A 21,947-nucleotide genomic window follows, 5' to 3' on the forward strand; every position below is an offset into this window, starting at 1 on the left:
CATAGTATCTACTATGGAAAAAAATTTTGTCACCTACTACCTGTTAGTCTCAAACAAAAAACAAACTATAACTATTAATAATATTAATAATGAAAAGTGATTTCTTTTCACAACTCACTGTATAGAAGGAATCCTGAATTATTAACTTAATAAATAATTTTGACTCACAGCTAAATTTAAAACTTCCAATATGAGCCGGGCGTGGTGGCGCACTCCTTTAATCCCAGCACTCGGGAGGCAGAGGTAGGAGGATTGCCATGAGTTCAAGGCCACCCTGAGATGACAGAGTTAATTCCAGGTCAGCCTGGACCAGAGTGAGACTCTACCTTGAAAATAACCAAAAAAAAAAAAAAAAAAAAAAACTTCCAATATGAAAGTTAGAAATCAAGTCTTAGCTATAACACAATTATGGTTGAGGCCACTTAGCATATATAGAAACAGATAGTTTAGAAGGCATTCAAATTATGTCAATGTCACATAACTACATTACACATTACAAATTAACTTCACTTTGTGCCCCATCTAAGAAATTCACATATATTTACATAAATGACTAATCCTCTTGACTGTCCAGAAAAGTCCATAAAAGTTAGAATTATGAAAATTCTGAGTCAGGCAGGGAAATATAATGGCCTTAGTATTAAGGTATTATTTAAATACTATTTCAATTCTATCACCCTCATAGCACACCTATTATCTCAACTTTCCAAAAGGAAATCATGTGCCACTGACAAAAATGCAAATGAGGCCAAAGTGACCAAAATGGTAGGAAGTTAACCAACCCTTTGGGGTACCCACAATAATGATGTATATGCATTCCTAAAGACTCAAGCCTTATCCTAAGAAGTATATCCCAGAATTTCTGTGTCCCAACTGAACCATCATCAGTCAGTTGAACTAAAATGCATTATAATTCACTTGGGTAGTTGGTTATAAAGTTATCCTAGATGGCTTTTAAAATTTCTGTAATTACTCAGTAGTTCACATGGAGTTACCTGTAGTATAACTGCATGGCATTATTGAAAGAAAACATCAATCCTCAGAAGGCTCATAAAGGTACATCATTCAAAAAATATATTTTTTTGTGAGGAGAGAGAGAGAGCAAACCAGGGCCTCTTACTGCTGAAAATACACTCCAGATAAATAGGCCACGTTGTACCTCTGAATTTATGTGGGTACTGGGGAATCAAGTTTTGCAAGCAAGCGCCTCCTTTAACCACTGAACCATCTTTCCACCCCCATCAGGTTTTATTGGAACTGTTTCCTTTCAGCTCATTGGGGTTTATATATGACTAAGAGATTTTGGAAAATGTTACCTTAATTGCAACATAGTCAGCAGGAATAATGGGATGCTCCAAGGTTGGAAGGTGCTGTTCATCAATGCTCTCTCCAATCATCACTTTGGTGGCTACATCAATGAAGTCTACCCCAAGGGTCTTGGAAACAAATGGGAAAGATCTAGAAGCTCTCAGGTTGCACTCGATCACCTGAGGAGATAAAAAATAATTCAAAATGAGAGAGCTGATAAAAATCAATAACAATATTGATATACATCTTACTACTTAGTTTCCTTCTGTTTTTCAATAGGTGTGCTAATCCTGTCTCTTTTTTCCCTCCTGCTTAGACATGTTTCTTTCTAGTTTCTTTGAAGTCAGTATCTTTAAGCTCTGACTTTCTTCCAGAACCTTTCCCCAGTTCAATTCCCACACACTATCAATAGACTTAGTTTAGTGCTGAGCGCAGATAATGTCACACCCTTACTGAAATGTCTTCTCTTCATTGGATTCCCACTGGCCTCAGATTAACATCTAGTTGCTGAAAGCCTTGTAATTTCTTGCCTCAACATATTTCTTGGTTTTATCTTTTACTGCTTTGCTGGCTGCAATTCTACTTTCCAAGATTGCCTTCTATTATTTACTTAGAAAAAATATTCTTTCTAAACTGAACTATTCATTAGTGTCTCTTAAGATTGATGCTTTGCTTCATTGTAGTTGATCTCATATTTATATATAATAGCCTGACTATCTTCAACCTGTGAAAATTTTAGATGTTCTACAAGGTCCAATTCACAATACAAACTCTTCCTTTTTATGATTTGTCCCAGTCCTGGTGCAGGCTTGTGATACTCAAATACATGGCAGGACCCACATGTGTACATACATTGGCCAATATGATCTCCAAAATCTTTTGTACACCTTACCACCAGCAGCTATTTGAGCTGTTACTATACCTGCAAGTTATCTTTGAATTCACTTTATTTCCATGTCTTATTAAGTTACAAGGGATATGAGAGCGGAGACTATATCTCACACATCTTTGACTGCGTAGTTAAAGGTGAAGAGATATTGATTATTGATTGATTAAATAGAATAATTATAAATAACCTAGTTGATCTAAATTTTATTTTGTTTGTTTTTGTTTTCAAATGTTATCCAAAAACAACTCTGTTCTCTGGGTAAGAAGAAAGAACTTCAGTAAAGTAATTCATTAATGCTCCACATATGCCATTCACTTTAAGATATGCATGTGTCTACTCCACATTGTCGATGAAATACAATGATTTCCTTTTAGCACAGTGAGTGCTTTACAAAGCTGTGACTAGCCTATTAGTGCCCCCAAGAGCCCGTGCCTTCAGACAATACAAGCATTCTATGCTGTGCAACATCCCTCTCAGACAAGAGCAGCTGCAGGTCCTGTAGCTTGTGTTCACAGAGATCATCAGGGGGACACAAGACAACATGACCTAAATACATGGCAATATCCTCCCAGCACATCAGTATTTCTTACCAAGACCTCATTTCCTTTGACAAGAAATTGGACGTTGAATGGTCCAGAAATGGCAAAAGCCTTTGCAATCTTCCGGGTAGCATCCTTCACCTAGTGCCAAAGGACAATGATATATTGATAAAGATCATAGCACAGATTTCAAAACAAGCACAAAGGCATGCCACCTTAAATTATATTTATATTTCTTTCACTTCCATTTGTAAACATCTACATCTAAATGAATAAATAATAATAAAATAACAATAGGTACTTCAAGGCCTCTATTAACAGAAGAAAAACTTAATAATTGTACAGGATCATCTACCTGCCAAATAATCCTATCACTTAAAATTATATACTGTGTTCCTAAACTGAGGGTTAAGTGAAATCCTTTCAGTCTGCTTGCTCCAGAACCAGAAACTGCAGTCCAAACTCTCTATCAATCTAATGACCTACCTGCTGAGAGGTGCGGGCCCTAAAATTACATGGTACTGCAAAGAGTCCCGGGAGATTTCTTTCATGTTGCTTTTCTGTTGTCCTAAACTCTACAAGAGTAGATATTATGGTCAGAAGGAAATGATGCTTGCCTGCAGGGAGGCCCTGTGATGTCTGTATGCCACATGTAGGAATTCCTATATCCAAACAGAAACAGAAACCGAGAGAGGACAGTGACGACAGGAACCAGAGCCCCCCCCCACTCGTTACAGTTACGGGAGTGGGTCAGCAACTTAATGGGGAATGAAAAGAAATAGAGCCTATAAAAACATTGTACTCGAAAAGCCGTAAAAATCTGTTTTGGGTTTTTGGTTTGTTTGTTTTTAGGTAATTGATCTTGACATGAGGAATTGAAGTGAATTTAAAATGTGGGGACCTGCTGTTTTTATACTGCTGCTGCTACAGCAAACTAGGACCTTCAGAATATGCCCAGTGAACGAGCAGACATTATGCTAGCATGGATGCCGAAGGCAGGATCAATGAAAACACTCACTTAAAACATAAAAGTCAAGCATTCTTGCAAAGCCTGGTGGCTGGGTTCTATTCCCCAACAATCCAAGTAAAGCCAAACAGGCTTTCACATGCAGCAGCAAGGCACCCCCAATACACATAGAAATAAATACATTTTACGCCAAGATGACTCATATGTGAACATCCATGGGACATCCTCAAGAGTGACTTTGGAGGTCAGGACCTACATGAGTACCTTGCCACACGTACTGTGTACTGAAGCAATCATCATGGAAAATTCCTCAAAGGAGTGGCTCTCAAAAAGGGTCGGGACATACCAGAAAGTGCTGGCTTCAAGAGAGGGTCAGAGAGAAGAGTGAAAACACAGTTCTAGAAGGCTCCCCAGCAGCTGCTGCCCAGCTGCTCCCTCTCTCCTGAGAAGCCTTACTTTCTATGGGCTTCCGTGTAAGTGTCTCACAAGTATCAAAATCACCCGGAGCATCCACTCAATCTGGGCCAAGGACCAGCAGCAAGAGCATCACTAGAGAACTTGGTAAAACTACAAATGTAAGGGCTTTCAGAGCTATGGAGTCAGAAGCTGTGAGGGAAGCCCACTAATCTGCATTTTATTGACCTCCCTCAATGGTGTGGATGTACATTAAAGTGTGAGAACTATTGCAATAGCATATAATCAAGCAGACTCGGACAGGCAGTGAAATAAATTAAAGTGCTCAGCTAACTAAATGCAAGGTAGTTCTCATTACATTTAGCCAGGAGTTTGTCTTACATTTCTACCTACTTTAAAAAAAAGAAAAAAAAACATATTAAGGGTATGTGTTGTTGCTTCTGTTATTTATATTTTCTGCTGTTTCTCTTCCACTTTAATTTATAAGTAATGACCTTTTCAATGGCTCCTTGGCTGATGGTTTGTGTGGGCAGCATCAGAGTGGCATCACCTGAGTGGACTCCTGCATCCTCAACGTGCTCTGAGATGGCATGGGAGATGACCTGACAAGAGAAGATTTTAGAAGAGATTGTCAAAACACTGACTTTACAGAAGCCACTCCCTCACCCACCTCTGACTTTCACCAATGCTGAGACCATTAGTCAGTTCCTCTGCTGAGCTCCTAGTAAGGGCAGGAGGAAGAGATGCATGCATTTTCCAGGCCTCCTGGTACAGTCACAGTCTCCCGACGCAGCTGAGAGGGGCTCAGCTCACTTCTCTCTTCTGCTGAGTCACATGAGTATTAATGAGAGAAGAACACTAAGCCCACTCATGCTGACGTGGTAGAGGTGGTGAGGAAACTCAGCATGGGGAAAGCACTTCTAATACCAGAAAAGGAGAGGAGACTGGCTAGCTAGGCAAATGCTATGACTTGGTTTGACCAGAGAGACTAAAGCCCTTACAGAGAGATGTTTAAAGTGATATTTGAGAAAGGAGGAAAGCAAGGGGGAAACATTCTTGTCCTGTTTGAAAGATAAGGCAACCAAAACCATTGAAGAGTCAGCATCCAAGTGACTGGCATGTTATTGAAGGAGGATTTGAACCCTCACTGTTCACACCCTCGACTCACTTTAACCTGTACATCAAGAAGACTCCTGTGCTCTGGAAACAATGAGGCTGAAGAAAAAAGAAGCAGCATTTCACATCTGAAACAGACTTAAGTAAATTACATAGGAGAGGTAGTTGTTATCAGATCTGTAAATGACTTAAGCCAGAGTGGCACCATGTCTCCTCCCTTCCGATGTCATGGTTGAGCTCTGGGACTAGCATGAGCCTACTCAGAATTGGTTTATAACAGAAAGGGAATAGCTTGGTAGTTGTCTCACAGAAGGTAAGACAGAGGAAAATGCCTTTGAAGTGAGCTCAATGAGAGAGAAAGAGAGAAAGTCTTTTTATATATGCAACATCAAAAAATATGAGGCAGTCTTCCCACCATGTTCTCAAATGATCTTGATGCACCTAAAGTAAAATGATGATTCGTGAGTATGGCAACCATAAATATTCATGCATGTACAATGTGCACCCCAACACATTAGAATGTGTGTACACACATGCACATGTGTATACAGACACACACACTCCATATTCAAAAATGACAATAAAAAAGCAGAGAACACATGTAATCTTAATTTGTGATTGTATCATATAAATTACATGGCCACCTTCTAAAGGGGCTTTTAATGAAGTAGTGGAATAAATTATCTGAGTGTTTGAAATCAAGGGTGTGATATTCTGGGGTTTGTAGGAATAAGTGTAACTAAAAAGGAAAATACGAAAACTCTACTCTTAACTACTTACATTAGAAAGGACAGAAAAATGACATATTTTGTACTTTTGAATTGTTTGCAAAGCCAAATATGAAGGCCAACTTTTCCTTTTACCTCAAAGCAAGTCAAATGACATGGATTTTCTAAATCATCACCTGCTATGTTTCAAAATACATCATCCTCCTTTCTCTGTGAAGTTGGAGACATTCATTGTCTGTCAATACCAGATGTGATCTGTTAGCTAATTGTATGTTATTATCCCATCTACCTGATTGTTGGGCTTTGCCTTTAATCCAACCGAATGGGGAGGGTGGATAGTAAAAGAAGAAAACCAGGAATTCAATTAGAAACCAGTAAAGAAGGAATTGGATGTTTTTATAATATTCATTGAAACATAAAAGGGAAATCACAAACAAAAGAAAATGAGAGAAAATCTGTTCAAAAAGGATGATGAGTACAGGAGGACAATAATTGATTTTGAATATCATCAAAGAGAAATGCTAATAGCCTAAAATAAAAGAAATAGAATATCCATGACATATCAATGGAACTGTCAGAAAATAAGAGAGGGTTTTTGTTTTTGTTTCTGTTTTTTGTTTGTTTGTTTTTTTATCAGCTTCTTTACCTGCTCTGTAGAAATTATGAATTCTACCCTGTGAATGTTTTAAGCTTGCTAAAGAAAGACAAGGATTGGAAAAATGAAGATGAGGCACATACCCTTCCTTCTTTGCCAACAGCATCCATCTCTACTTCCCGGGCACCCTCAATGAATTTTGTCAGAACCACTGGGTGCTCCTGTCAACAGAGAAAGCAGAAGCCAAATTTCAGCTGAAAGTATATATATAATGCTGCATAAGCTATGCACCTTAAATAAACACCAGGGCAATGCTTAAAGAAAACTCAAGGCTAACATGCAACAACATAAACCCATTAGCCAAACTGCTTTGTAAGAATAAGGTCATGTTTTGCTTACAGTAAGAACAAGACTTTTCTATAACTCCAAGGGCTCAGCAAAATAAAAATGAGTTTTAAAATGTCAACCATTGGCTTCTGAGCCAATTGAAGGGAAGAAGTACTTAAAGATAAAGGAGAATGTGGTTCATTTTTCTGCCATCATAATCATAGACCTATCTCTATATGTAATTGTGTGATCACGGGGTCAAGTTCTTTCTCTATTCTGACTCTCATCTTTCCTCAAGTGCTACAAGTTCCTGAGTCAATGTTCCACATGAGCATGGAATGAGCATAGAAGAGTAACTTTTCTTTTGGCTTTCTGCTTTAAAGATGAAATCCTTTGTTTGAAGTTGCTATACCTCCTGTCTGTAGAGTATGATGTTGGCAACTAGAAAACCAAACATGTTTCTTTATTAATTTCAGCACATGCTTCTCTTGTGGGGTTTTGAATCAATAACTCAGGAGTCATTCTTGATCACCTTTCTCCCTCACCCTCCAATATTTCACTAATTTCTTTCAATGACCATCTTCAGCATTTTTGTCCACCTTGTCATCACGCTGGTATAAGGCACTGTTATCTCTAGCCTGAGCTACAGACAACAGTAGCTCACAAACCTCTTTCCAAGAGCTCAGTCTTGTTCTGTAATTACCTTTTTCTTTGCTACAGAAGACTGACCAGTAGAATCAGTGTCATATTTGCTGTCCTAACCTTATAAAGAATGCTGTTATCAGTTTCTAGAAACTGCATGCTGTTTCTCACTTTTTGGCCTTTACACATGGTGTTTCTTCCTACTCATACCCACAAAACAAGACTTTCACCCAATTAACTATGAATCACCCATCAGACAGCAATTTAAAAATCCATTCCTCAAGGACTGAACACCAATACAATACTTCTGCAGCATCTCTCAGCACCCTGCATAGTTACTGCTCTCAACAGTTAATCATATGACATTTTGATGTCTCTAGCAAAGAAAATCTGCTGTGAGCACAGACAGTATATATCTTACAGATCTATATGTCTTATCAAGAGTTTATACTCTGGTAATGAGAACAAAACCTTACCTAGCAGCCACTATATATGAATGAGTAGATGAATAGAGGCATGGTTTATAGCTTGAGTTTAACTCTAAGTGTACTGAACTACATATCATATATTCTGCTGTAGTTTGATAAGGAGACTTGATCCAGAAAATATTCAATTAGGATATTTCCATTATAAAACTTTGGCTCAGTATTGGTTCAATCTACATGGTAAGAGGAAAGCACAATAATAAATTGTCTACTGAGTAGAAATTCTTCTGAGGTTCAGTGTTGCCCATAAACCTCTATATTACCACTCAGACTGTGAATAGAATGGCTGGCCTCTCAAAAGAGGAACACAGCAGGATCTTATGCAGAGAGTAAAACAAAGCAGAGAAGATAGTTCATGGCCCCATGGAAGAGATTCCCCTCAGTTACTGATTTTTCACCCAAATATAAGTTCTAACCCTCTTAATTTCCTTTATTTACATGCTGCCTCTTCTCACTTGTCATGCTTATCCACTGTCTTCATGACCAAGAACCCTTGGTAAGCAGCAGTTACATGGAGAAAGAGTCCAGCTTCATGTGCTCAGGAACAATCCATGTTTTTTTATCCCTTCTTGAGATGTTTCTGACTCCATTCTTCAGCTCCCTCCACATTTCACCCATCTAACATCAAGTCTGAAGATTGTTCTTTTTATCAAGCATCATCTAGCTTTTGAAAGCTTTTTAAAGGCAAACATTGCTTTCATCCTTTACAACTCAGTCTGCAAATCAATAAACCCACTGGGTAAATCTTAAACAGATCACACCAATGTAACAAAAAAGAGAATGTAAAATCTGGGGAGGTGAAGAAAGGTGTTTCAGTCACTCCAAAATCACAAACATTTTCACTAACTCACAAATACAATATGTGAGGATAGGGAAAAATATCAATAAGTGAACAAAGAGACTTACTAATAAAGTTCATGGTTGGTTAAGACAAAGCCTAAAAGGCTGAGAATGAAACACCTGGAAAGTTTTCATCAGTTAATGATGACTGTGGCCTGGTAGTTCTTGAGCCTGGAGTCCCAGGAACAAGGGCCAATGCTTAACTCATTAAAGAACAGGCCACTCAGTCAGCAACCAGCTCTGGTGGTTATACTCTCAGATTCCTGCAGCCCAATTAATGCATCTGCCTTGATCAAACGTGCATCTTCTTCCACTGACACTAAGAATGTTGTTATCATTTAATATTTTTGAGTTTTCTCATTTTCACATTGAAGACACTAATATACAGAAAATAGAGAAAATATCCTAATGGCTTGTGTAAAAAAAAAAAAAAGAAGCAGCATACAAAACCAAATAACAATAATTGGAAGAGGTAAAATCACCGGAGAAGATGAGATACTACCTGAGAGACTCGAGTGGCCTCCTCAAGGAACTTCTTCATTTCATCCTCAGTGAACACCACATTCATGGCAGAGCCACTGGGAAAGCAAGCATGGAGGAAAAGCTGGTGAGTCTACCACTTTGAAAGGAAGGTAAACTCCACTTGATTGATTCCTGGAACAATTCTAAGCAATCTCTTGTTCCAGTCTGAGCTAAGAAACTATCTTTTTCTAAACTCCACTTAATCACCAGAAAAATCCCATTCCAATTCACTGTTTCAATGCTTTGCTGGTTCCAGGTAGTTCTTAAAGGTTAACAGGATTCCGCCAAGAACCTAATTTCTCTAGCCCTTCCCTTCAGTGTTCATTAAGAGCTAACTTTAACCATGGGCTCTCTGCCAAGGCAGGGCATCCTATTGCCAGTATTATAAAAGAACCAATTCTTTAGTAACATTTGCAAACATAATATGCACTATCTGACTGAAACATATTCAACTGTGTCCTTGCTTCTAAATACATAAGCAATAATGCCATCTTAAATCAATTTATTCTGCATTTTGACATTTTCAAAAAGAGATGGGAAGGGAGAAAAAGAATGAGAGAAAAATAAAATAACAGCACATTTTCTTTTAAGAGGTATTATTTCCTTTCCCTTTCCTACTCTATTATAAATTTCTATAGAAATCACTTTATTGTTTCATTTGCTTGTGAAAGGATAGCTATAGCAATAAGGCTGATAACACAGAGTCCAGAAAACTACATTGCAATAGGCAAAGATTCCCCCCCAAGCCACTTAAAACACATGCATGTTGTTTAAGTTAATTTACTTTAATACCTCAAAGTCATATTATTAGACTGCAGTTTACACAAAATGTCATTTCAAAAAAAGAAAGTTTCCCACCTCATTTAAAATTTTTCATTATTTTAAAGGATCTCATCTCAAATTCCATTTACACTTTCAAATTGTGCACAGCAAATTGTGTTTCTCTTATTATCCACTGTTCAGTGAAGTAGATCCTTACATGTGGCAACATCTGAAGGGAGCAAGTGATAATTCACCACTTCTCCTTTGATGATAGAACACCATTTCAAAGTTTAATATAAAAGCTCCCCACTACACATGTTTCTCACCATTATAATTCACCTACTTAAAAAATATGATTCAAAACTTCAAATTTTCAAAACGAAAGCATTATCAGAAGGTGCTGATTATAGTCAAAGAGTGGCTGCCATTTCTGGCTACCAGAAAATAGATAATGCTAAGAGATGTGCCCATTGTGTTTGAATTGTCCAGTTCTCTATACAAAGCTACCATTCTTCAGATTGGTAAGGAGATGCCTTAAGGTATATTTCTTCTGAATGTGGAACTGGAATATATATATCTGCTGCACTCCCTGAAGGAAAGGAATAGAGTGGGAAGAACACATACTGCTCCATCTGTCAGGGTATAGAGACTATGGGCAGACCACCAAATTACTACATATCAAAGCCTAGTGTTATCAGTATACAGCATGTATTTTTGTATTTCCCAACTGCTAAATCATTGTTTCAGAAAACAATATATTACCTCAAAACATAGGAAGGTCTCAACAAGCAGGGGTAGCCCACAGACTTTGCAAATTCCAGAGCTTCATTCTAATTAGTAGAAACAACAACACAAAATGTGTGAATAGTTGGAAATATGCAATAAAATTTCAGACTCGCATGGTTAGATCAAGGGATAACCTAACTTTTTATTCATTCTCTCAAAAGACTCCATTAAAATGTAAATTGGACATTGAAATACATAAAACTCCTAGTTTCTCATTCTAAATATCAAATCTGGTTCAAAACTAGTTTGAACTCCTTTTCATAGTCTGAATTGTAATGAGAATGCTGCTATGTATTTATAATCAGCATTTATGTGCAGCCATGGAAATAGAATTTTACCCTAAATTTACTAAGCATAGAGTGTATTCTATCTGCCCTCTAGTTAACACCTTTAGTAGTTAACATTCAGGTTATGACTCTTCAAAAAACAACCTTGAAAAGAGAGACATGTTTGTTTCGCTCCTTACCAATGTATTAACAGCTTTCCATGGTGCCTGAGCCACCTTCAGCTCATCTAAGACAGCGGAGAAGATGGACCGGTCCTCTGCCCTGTCGATCTGGAGTGGGCTCGTTCCCATGATCTTGACACCGTTTTTGTATAGAGGAACCGCCAGGTTGTTTGGAATCTGGCCCCCAACTGATATGATGCAACCACCGCAGGCCTGGAAGAGACAGCCCATGCCTTCAGACACTGCAGGTACTTCAGCCTAAGTTGATGGCTGTGTTGAAACTACCACCATTACTGAACTGAAAGGCTCTGATGGTGATTCTTTCATCCCCTCTTATCAAGGAATATTATTAGGTCATGTTGCAGTGATAAACATATTGAGTTTTGTCTTTACAGACAATTGCAGCCAAAACTCTATGCGAAAGATTCACAGAATTATCACTTGAGGGATTTTTATGGATAGCAGTGTGGAAAAAAAGTCAAGTGGATGGATTTGTGCCATGTATTCTATATTATAATCAATAGCTTCTTGGACCACTGATGTCTCTTCCTAAATATTTTTTTTCCTTCCAGCACACCTCTCCATATCCTCCACCCTACCACTTTACCACCCTTATGTTTAAATCATTTTATTTAATATCTGCACTTTTATGACACAAGCCATTATCTCTTCTCCTTTGCTGACTTATTGGCACCTGTCCCAATACCCAGTAATAGATTTTAGTTAAGTCCTTTGTACCAGTAATCCCAGACTCTTTAGCCTTACCTTGGCTGTTTCATTAAAAACATTTCCTCACTTAAAACTAAATCTATCCAGGTATGTTGGTGCATACATTTAATCCTAGCACCCTGGAGACAGAGGTAGGAAAATCACTGTGAGTTCAAGGCCAGCCTAAGACATAGTGAATTCCAGGTCAGCCTGGGCTAGAGCAAGACCCTACCTTGAAAAACCAAAAGAATAATTAAAAAAAAAAAAAACCTGAATCTCCTTTTAGTTGTTAAAGTCTCAAGATAAACATAAACAAAGCCAAAAAACAAATCTCAATGTTTCCTAATACTGGTGTTGTAACAGTGAGGTTGAGCTGGTATGTGTTGGCAAGGAATTGCATTGCAGTGGGTGGTTCCTTTTCATATCACTTTCCTCTGTGAACCATGTTTACCTGAGATGCAGTCTTCTTGTCTATGAAATTAGTCAAATAATATACCCTGCTTCACAAGGCTGACTGTAGGTTAACTAAGATAATTAATCAGCATACAAGGTCCTAGAAACACTGTAAATTTATAAATGAATATTACTAATATGAAAAAAATGACATCCAATAAGCCATTGAGCTCGGTATAATTAGCATGTGCCCTAATGAACCACTATTGAATATCGGTGGAATTACTGAAGTGAAAGATACATGCCAAAGTATATTATCATGATTTGAAATTGTTCTGAAATACTCATAAGGAATGAAGCTAATTTCTCTCTGGTGACAGAAATTACAGTGCTATGTAAACAAACACTCTGCCACCAGATGCTTAGATCCATTGTAAACGATACCACTATTTACATGTGCATATAAGCTACTCTCATCCTTTAAAATATATTCAATATATATTTTTAACAGCTTTGAAATTTATTTTCTTTACTATAATAATGCTTGTTCTTGTATTTCTCATTTATGAGCAATGTTATTAAAATGTTATAAAAATATGAAACTTAAAAATAGATTATTCAATTGAATGTATTTTAAAAGGATCTGTGTATGACACTTCAAAAATTATTTAAAAATTAGGATGAAGTAGCAATAGTTGGAGTCATTTTGACTAAGTGAGAACTTAGCATGGAATCATATGTCTGAAAGTATTAAACTGAATTCTATTTTCGAAGAAGTCAAAAAAATTTGAAGCAAGAATAAGACAGTAGCTACTTGTCTTTATTGAGAACTTACTGTTTCCTTTGTACCAAACTTCACAGTATCATCATGGTGATGATTATGAGTACTAACTCTATTATAGAGCTAAAGAAGCCAGGTTTCAATAGTGGTAATGTGGCTTGCCTGTATCTCTGATCTAGCAAATCCAGAGCTGACATGTGATTTCATTTCTTTAGACTGTCAAGCAGCTGGGCTTAGGTAATGTACCAACATTTGAAATAGTCAATATTATTAGTAATAACATTATTAATATTATTTCTTTTCAGAAATAGTTAATATTAGATGATAAGATGTTTAAAATGGTAATACTAGAGGAAAAATGATGAAAAATATGTCAGTGCAAAAGCAAATATTCATGACTGATCTCCAGATCAACACTTGGAAGATATAAGTCCCCAGGCATCAAGTAGAGTAAGGATGTGATGCCAGGGCATGTTATGCCCATGTAGAAGCAAGAACTCAGTATTAGAACATGTTTGTTGGGTGTAACTTATATAACATAATAACCCAGAAGAATCTAATCTTAAACTGATCCTGATTCTAAGTAAAGGAATTATATGGATGTAGGAGCAAGACTCTGGTATCCCACACAGATCAATCATTATAAGAACTTAGGACTAAATGGTTGTATGTCATCTAATGAAACAAAATATTACAAATTTAAGGTAATGCTTCATTCATTTCTAATATATGTAGTCCTAAAATAATCCAGTATGTTCCCAAGTTGCATTGCTACTGCAGACTGAACCCAGGAACTGAAGCAGGCTAGGAGAGAACTCTGCATGGAGCTCCAGCCTCCAACCCTATCTCTCATATTCACTCATATTACTTTCCTGTTTTCAAGCCTAATATCACTATGTTAACACAAGATTATTTCTGAAACAATAGTGAAACTATAACACAACAGTAATTTATTTAAAACCCTAGAAAGTTAAAATAAACGGTTTCAAATTTTTGAAAACATTTAATTTCTTCTAGCAGCTAATCACTTTGGTTAGTGCTGATAAAAAAACTGTAATTCAAGCAGAATGCAAAGTGAGGAAGTTTATCTTATCTTACTAATAAAAATAACATTTGCCTTATTAAAATGGCCCTGACTTTTGCAATTATAAGGGTATCTCAAACTTCCAAAATGCCACTATTTATACATCTTCCAGTGGGAAGTACCATGTTTTATATTTTGATAATTTGTATTTTAGTAACACATTTTATATTTTGGGCCTGATCTTAGGACCATATTTAATTATAAACTAAGTTATAGAAATAAATCCCATATGTTCCTTAATGAGTTCATATTATCACTAATTAATGTTTGTAATTAATTCTTTGTATTACAGAAGTATCATTGACTATAGTGTATAGTGCAAGACATTTGTTAAGACAAATATGACTTAAGCATTAAGCAGAATATATTTTTACAGCACACAATCAGGTAAAATGTGCATTCTAAAAGCAAGAACAACTATCCAAGGAGGACTCATACCAGTCAGGGACATCTGAACATGTCATATAGTTTGCTTGTCATTCTTAAAATCATTTGTTTGTTTGTTTATGAGACTGGGAATTTCTATATTGCTCAGATTGTTCTTGATTTCATGGACTTAAATGATCTTCCTGCCTTAGCTTCCTAAATCACTGGGACTATAGATGCATGCTACCAGGCCTGGCACAGATCTGTTTGTCAATGAAAAAATATTGAAAACTAAGTTCAAAATGAGGTATGGATATAGAAGGAAATCAATGTTGTCTGTTTATAAGCTTCTCAAACTAAAAGTGAATGAAGTGGACATGTGAATTGTACTGGGGCTGTGTGGCTTTAATTCATTGTACCCTGTGAAGATTTAATAATAGTTCATTCTCTAGTAAAGAGAAACACAGTGTTGGGATCTCTATAAACAATGTGACAATTTCAATTTAATTACTTCAAACTACTTCAATAACACTTTTTCTCTTATAAAGACTAAGCTAAGCAAAGTTGTGAACTAGGCAGGATATTATCTATCAAAAGCTTGTAAATGACAAATGTCATCTTTTTTTTTCTTAACTTTTCCCCACACTTATTAACAAGCAAATAAACACAAATATCAAAATTCCAATCTGGTCTCAGGAACCAGAACGTTGGTACATATCCCAAGGATAAATGACTGATTATAAGGGTCAGTCTGTCAAGTAACTTCTTTCCTTGAGTGATGCATCACAGAATGCTCTCCCCAAAGGAATCTATCACTAGAGAACTTCACAGTAAACAGTAAAAGACAGTGGAAAGTCTTTGTCAATCTACATGGGCTTTCTCAGCAATGGTACTGCAATTAGGTTATCTTGGGAAACCAGACCAGACACCAATCAAAAATGTACAAAATTTGTCTATTTTCTATATGATAATAAAATCATCATATTGCTCAAACACTAAGTATGACACTTTAAAATGCCATGTCAGACATAGAAACTGCATTTCCCTCACAGTACCAGCATGTACTGTGCTTCATTCTCATAGTATTCATCAATATAAACATGATGCGCAGAGAATTTAAGAGATTGGTAAATGTTCAGTCAAAATTAGAACCCAAGAATTATGATTCCAACTAAAGTGTATTTTTTCTAAATGAGCATATTTTATACATAGAGTTATTCTTCATGGGGAAGAATAACTAGAATGACATCAAAGTCACCACTGCTGGACATGACTATGGAATTTTCCAGTGGCTAGTTCTACCATGGTAGGATAACCTATAATCAACAAATTCCCAGTGAAGATACACTCAAGAATATTGGTGTGGGGATGGAGAAGTGACTGGAAAAGAAGGGCATGTAGAGACAAAATACATTCCAAATGGATGCATGGTCTAAAAGTGAAAGTTAATAACCTCATCTGATTGAAGAGGAACTGAAGTGGCCCTTGAAGGTCAACTGACCTTCCTGCTCTGGGAAGCACTCATCATTCAACCACACAATCTGTAATATATTAAATTATTCCACAAAATATTTATAGGGAGCTATCATATGCTAGTTAATATGTAGATGGTACATGTAATAAAGTAGTTTTAACTATACTTGGAATGTTTGGAAAGAAAATGGGAGATTTAGTATGAATACAATCATTCTATGCCAAGGCCTGTTATTAGAATTTAACAACAAAATTTAGCAATAAAAAAGACTGGCAACTCTTTCTCCTAAGGGAAATTACAATATAAATCTACATATATGAATGCAGTTATATATAAAGCATTACTGAATATACTTTTCTGCTTTCTTTTTGTTTGGGTTTATTTCTTTTCTTTACCTCCTGATGGTAGATGTCGAGGATTCTCTCCAAAGACAACTCTTCAAAGTATAGTTTGTCACACTCATCAAAGTCAGTGCTCACAGTCTCAGGGTTACAATTCACTACCACTGTCTTCTTGCCAAGTTGGCGCAGTGTGCGGATACTGGAGACAGCACACCAATCAAATTCCACACTGCTGCCTGCAGAGATGAGGAGATTGGGGAAAGGCACAAGAGAAGCAGCAATATATTGCCATCCAGGCCAGCATAAGGAAGCTCAGGCCGTTCAATTCAATTTCTAAAAATAAAATTTCAAACCACTGGAATACACAACTTCAATAACAAGAAAAGCAAGGAATAATTTGGCAGTCATGAAATTTGGATTTTCTTATACCCTAAGGTCTTCAATATATAGTTGTCATATTTGAAACATTTGGAGACTCAATGTTTTTATTTATTTATGTGAAAGAAGAGGACATAGATAGAGAAATATCACTCGGGTTGCATATGAGCAGACACATACACCACTTTGTGCATCTGCCTGTATAGGACTGGGGAATTGAACCTGACCAGTAGACTTTGCAAGCAAGTGCCTTTGACCACTGAGTCACATCTCAGCCTCAGGGGTCTCAATATTAAAGTAAGATGATTTTAATCCCACTTAAAAATTTGACCAAAGACATATAAGCTAGCATCATGTTGATGCTTCTAATAATAAAATCTGAAACATATGGCTTCAAGAAACAGACTACATATATGCAATCTCACATTTCTTCATTTTTATATTATCTTTTTTACTTATTAACTGCCATCACTGTCCATTTAATCCATATTTGAAATTTTAATAGAAATTGAGTGGTTAGTAAATATAAAATCTTAAGAGTAGGTAAAAAATGTCACAATCTTATATATTTGAATTGGTTATATAATGTTCTTCCCACCAATGAAGCAAACTCTGTGTTTCATATAAATAGAAGTCAGATGTTAGTTCAATGAAGGTATCTACAATGTAGGTCTTGAGTGGTGTGTAAAATCTTTCACCAAATGGAGATCTCTATGGAAATTGCGTTAGAAGAGAAATAGTAAAAACCTAATCTAGTCCTCGAAGAAGTTTCTGGGTAACTCAATTTAGTAACTGAGTTTAAAAGTGATCTGATGAAAAGAGAGGAGATGGAACTTGTGATTAATAGATATATTTGAATCTCACTTTTCCATCAGTGCATTACTTAATAAATTCAGATTTTGTTTCTCCGAATCTCAGTCTCCTAATTTGCAAAACAGTTATTATAATGTCATTTTTACATCCCTCTTAGAAATAATGGAATTGGTATTTATGAAGATCACTCTTTTAATTGCAAAATCCTATTTAAAGTAAGTCATCACGTTACCGATGTGATATGGTCCACAGCCCAGAACCATCAATCCATGTTCATCAAACTTGATATCATGCTCCTGTGGGGGCAAAATTTAAAAGGTGGAAATTATTGCATGCTCTTCTTCCATTTCAGTGGAATATTTGCCCTGCCTTTAAGGGTCTTTTCCTTATTCTTTGTCTTGTTCATATACACCTTTTATCAATCTCAGGGACCCATACATGTAACATGTTATACAAGCTCTAGTTACTTGCAAAAAGAAAAAAAAGAAGTTCTAGCTCAATTCTTGTCACTTAAATAGCTATGAGAACACGGCACGTGTCACTTGGTTCCATGTTCTTCAGGCACTTCTAGCAGAGTTAGTTACAGAAACATACCATTGCATCTTTTCTGCCTGGTGTCATTTTATTTTTAAAGTCTACAGATAATCAAAGATGAAAAATACATGTGAACAAAAAATCTGGCACCTGCTAAATTCAGAGCTGTCTGCATATGACCGTTTGGCAGTTCCTACCTGGCCATTGTAGGTAACATACAGGTAGTTTGTTACTGATGGGTATTCTGCAGCCAACGTGTCAATCTGCAAGAGAAAAATCATTAATAGGAACTTGACTTCCTTTGTGTATATGGTATGTGTATTTATATATGCATATATTCAAGACTTTTGACTTTTTCCTGTTGCATTCATATTTCTTTAGTGCTTATTGTCAAATAAAAAGACAAGAAAAACTATACAATGCAATTGTTTTCTAATTCTAAAAATAAAAGCAACAAAACAATATGATATGGTTACATCGCAATAGATAACCAGGTACCACCCCCAGACCATCTCTGTAGTAACACCTCCATGGGCCTAATAGAATCTGTGGGGAATACTCATCCAGGAAGCTATATAAAGCAGCTTTGGGTAGAATCCCAATGCAAACTAAATGACCTCTATGTATCTTTGACTTTCAAATAATTGCAGATGCTTTGGGTTACCAGTAGTATTTAGGTCACCAATAACACTATGGGGTGATACAACTACCACAAAGTACAAGAGGAGAAGGAGATCAGGATCTTATTGAACATAACTAGAAAAAAAAATGGATCAATTCCACACTCTCAAGGGCCACTAGCTCAGTTTAGTGAGAAAGAATTTAGGGCTAACAGGGCAAGCTGGTGCAAGGCAGGTAAGAGAAAGAAAGATAATAATTGCTGAGTAGAAAATATTCAGCATTAAGTTTAAAACCTCAGGGTATACATATGCCCTGAAGTACAGGGAAAAGTCAATGGATTTTTAAAGGACAAAAAGCAGTTGGTGGTACCTAAGCCAAGATATTCTTCCGTTAGAAGAAGAAAAAAAAAAAGGACTAGCAACAGCACATCTATGAATGTTCATGTGTGACTGCCATGAAGACTAGATGAACTCATTACACCAAGTCCTATCACAATGACAACTAAATGAATTATAATGATGGAGCACTTAAAGCAAAGTATGGCCCTGTAAAATTTTAGTGCCAAAAGAGATGACTATTTTTTTCAAGAAGGTCAGCCTCTATACAAGTTCATCTATTTATGCTAAGAATTTTTGTCACTGAAGTATATGTAATATGCATGTTTGTACATTGTTTTAGTAAACAGGATTAAATGGATCGGGGGAAACCTGGGACAAGTTTTTTTTATATTTATAGCATAAAAATCTTTACATCTTAGTGCCCTTTCATCCTTTGCCTGTTAGGTATGCCAGCCTTGTGCTGAATAAACATTATGACACCATGGGTATCAACTGACTAAGTGTAGTCATTTTCTAAACATGTCATTCCCTTTTTTGACAAAGGCTTTCTTAGTTTATGATATACTTCAATATAGAATTCCTATAGACCAAACAGGAAACTCTCTTACCTGTTTAACCCATGGGTGAATGTTTTTCTTTAATCTCAGCTCCCTTGTCTGGGCCTCAGTCAGTCCTAAGCATTTGGAAATCTGCTTGTCTGAGAACCCAATCTCCTTGGCCTTTCTCAGGGTTTCTTCTGTAATGGACTCACTAAGATCAAATGGAAAAGAGAGATTCACATATAGGTCAAGCACAATAATAAGGAATGTAAAGTTACTGAGGTAAACCAGGCCCAGAAAGAAAAACGCACATGTTCTCACTCATGAATCACTCTTGCCTTTTAATATTTCTATATATGTAATTCTTGGATGTATGTGTGGGGTATAGGCTGTATGCTTCTTTTCTTTTATAGTCATTTTCTATTCTGGATACATTTATCCTCTCTCCCACCACCCCCCAAGGTAATTTCCATAGAGTATGCTTCGTGTGTATTGTCTCTTACTTGTGAGGAATTTAACATACCTTTAATCTGCTCAGTTTGTCCCCACTTCTCAGCCACCCCTCCAAAGTCAACTAAAGCCATGTCTCATTCACTACGTCTCTCAGTTCCCCTTACACGGAACCCATACCATGCCTACCTTTCTAAACTGTTTGCTGCCTTTTTTGCTTACTGTCCTGGGTATTGACAGAACTAAGTTCTTTAGCCTGCCAGTATTACCTGGTATTTTAATGTTTCCTAATATTCTGTGATCAATGAATAATTCTTGATAGACTTAACTTCCATGAGAACAAATAACGTATAAAGCTCATTTATAATATTACTCACAACGCCTAGGGTATTATATGACCATCAGACAGCATTCAACAAATATTTATTAAATCAATTGAAATTATAACTATAATTTTATGTTACAGAAAATACAAAGAAGTAATTCAAATCAGCTTATAACTAGATTTTAAAACTGTATGAAAATACTTTATAAAAAAGCTAAAGCACAGAAATAAGTAAAAGCTATTACTATAAAATATCTCTAACCAAAAACCTGTGGGCTATTTCAAGCAATAGCCAGCACAATAAAATTCAATTACAACAGCTTTGACAGTCAATACAATAAAGCTAAAATATACCACAATGTTATCAGAATATCTAACTTATACTAAATAAAATATTTTCTCGGGCTGCAGAAATGGCTTAGTGGTTAAGTGCTTGCCTGTGAAGCCTAAGGAACCCAGTTCAAGGCTTGATTCCCCAGGACCCACATTAGCCAGATGCACAAGGAGGTTCACACCTCTGGAGTTCGTTTGCAGTGGCTGGAAGCCCTGGTGTGCCCATTCTCTCTCTCTCTCTCTATCTGCCTCTTTCTCCCTGTGTGTCACTCTAAATAAATAAAAATGAACAAAAATATTTCTTTAATATTTTCACAAACCCGGTGAATAGATTATAATTGAACTAAATCACTTGTATTTTGCTCAATCTGATCATTAACCTTTATTTAATTAATTCACAGCCTGAGTGTGGAGAGGAGAAAAACCCACCAGCATAGATAATGCTGTTGCCCTGCCTTTTGACATCTGTATCAGTGCATATTTTTGTAACCCAGCCTTTTCTATGCATTTACTTATATTTCTCGTATCTGCATCATTTCTCCATATACCTTAAATTCATGTTTTAATTCCTATTTGAGTTAGGATAGTCACAGGTTTTTATAACTATTCTTTTACACCCCCATACTTTCCTAGCAAGTTCTTGAATTATAACCTTATAATAATTCATATTATTACTCTGGAAGCTATGCCAAACCCCACGCTGCATACTTACGAACTGTGCTGTCCAGTGTGGTCGTCACTAGTCATGTGGTTATTTAAATTGCAAAGTTAAAAATTAAAATTAATTTAGCTCTGAGCCAGAGAGATGACTTAGTGGTTAAGATGTTTGCCTGTAAAGCCAAATGACTCAGATTCGATTCACCAAGACCCACATAAACCAGATACACAAGGTGGCACATGCATCTGGAACTTGTTTGCAGTGGCTAGAGGCCCTGGTGTGCCCATTCTGTCTTTCTCTATCTGCCTCTCTCTCTACCTCTCTCTTTCTCTATCTCTCTCTTTCCTCTCTCAAATAAATAGAAATAAAACATTTTTAGATTAATATAGCTCTATAGTCACATTTGCCACATTTCAAATGCTTACTAGCCACACACAGCCAGT

At 36.5% G+C, this 21,947-nt stretch overlaps 1 protein-coding gene across 1 annotated transcript in view; it reads right to left on the reverse strand.

Annotated features, from left to right (window-relative positions):
• The window catches only part of Cps1 (carbamoyl-phosphate synthase 1), a 110,779-nt gene that overhangs the window by 16,062 nt on the left and 72,770 nt on the right, over positions 1 to 21,947 (reverse strand). Inside the window, exons 22-32 of the mRNA XM_004653515.2 lie at positions 19,808 to 19,949; positions 18,438 to 18,503; positions 17,939 to 18,002; positions 16,570 to 16,751; positions 11,387 to 11,581; positions 10,897 to 10,964; positions 9,353 to 9,428; positions 6,700 to 6,777; positions 4,612 to 4,719; positions 2,788 to 2,877; positions 1,317 to 1,487 (exon numbers count right to left, since the gene is read on the reverse strand). Coding sequence (XP_004653572.1) covers positions 1,317 to 1,487; positions 2,788 to 2,877; positions 4,612 to 4,719; positions 6,700 to 6,777; positions 9,353 to 9,428; positions 10,897 to 10,964; positions 11,387 to 11,581; positions 16,570 to 16,751; positions 17,939 to 18,002; positions 18,438 to 18,503; positions 19,808 to 19,949 — 1,240 coding nt within the window. The remainder of the gene's footprint in view (positions 1 to 1,316; positions 1,488 to 2,787; positions 2,878 to 4,611; positions 4,720 to 6,699; positions 6,778 to 9,352; positions 9,429 to 10,896; positions 10,965 to 11,386; positions 11,582 to 16,569; positions 16,752 to 17,938; positions 18,003 to 18,437; positions 18,504 to 19,807; positions 19,950 to 21,947) is intronic.

This window comes from Jaculus jaculus, chromosome 4, assembly GCF_020740685.1.
Source record: "Jaculus jaculus isolate mJacJac1 chromosome 4, mJacJac1.mat.Y.cur, whole genome shotgun sequence".
Taxonomy (NCBI): domain Eukaryota; kingdom Metazoa; phylum Chordata; class Mammalia; order Rodentia; family Dipodidae; genus Jaculus; species Jaculus jaculus.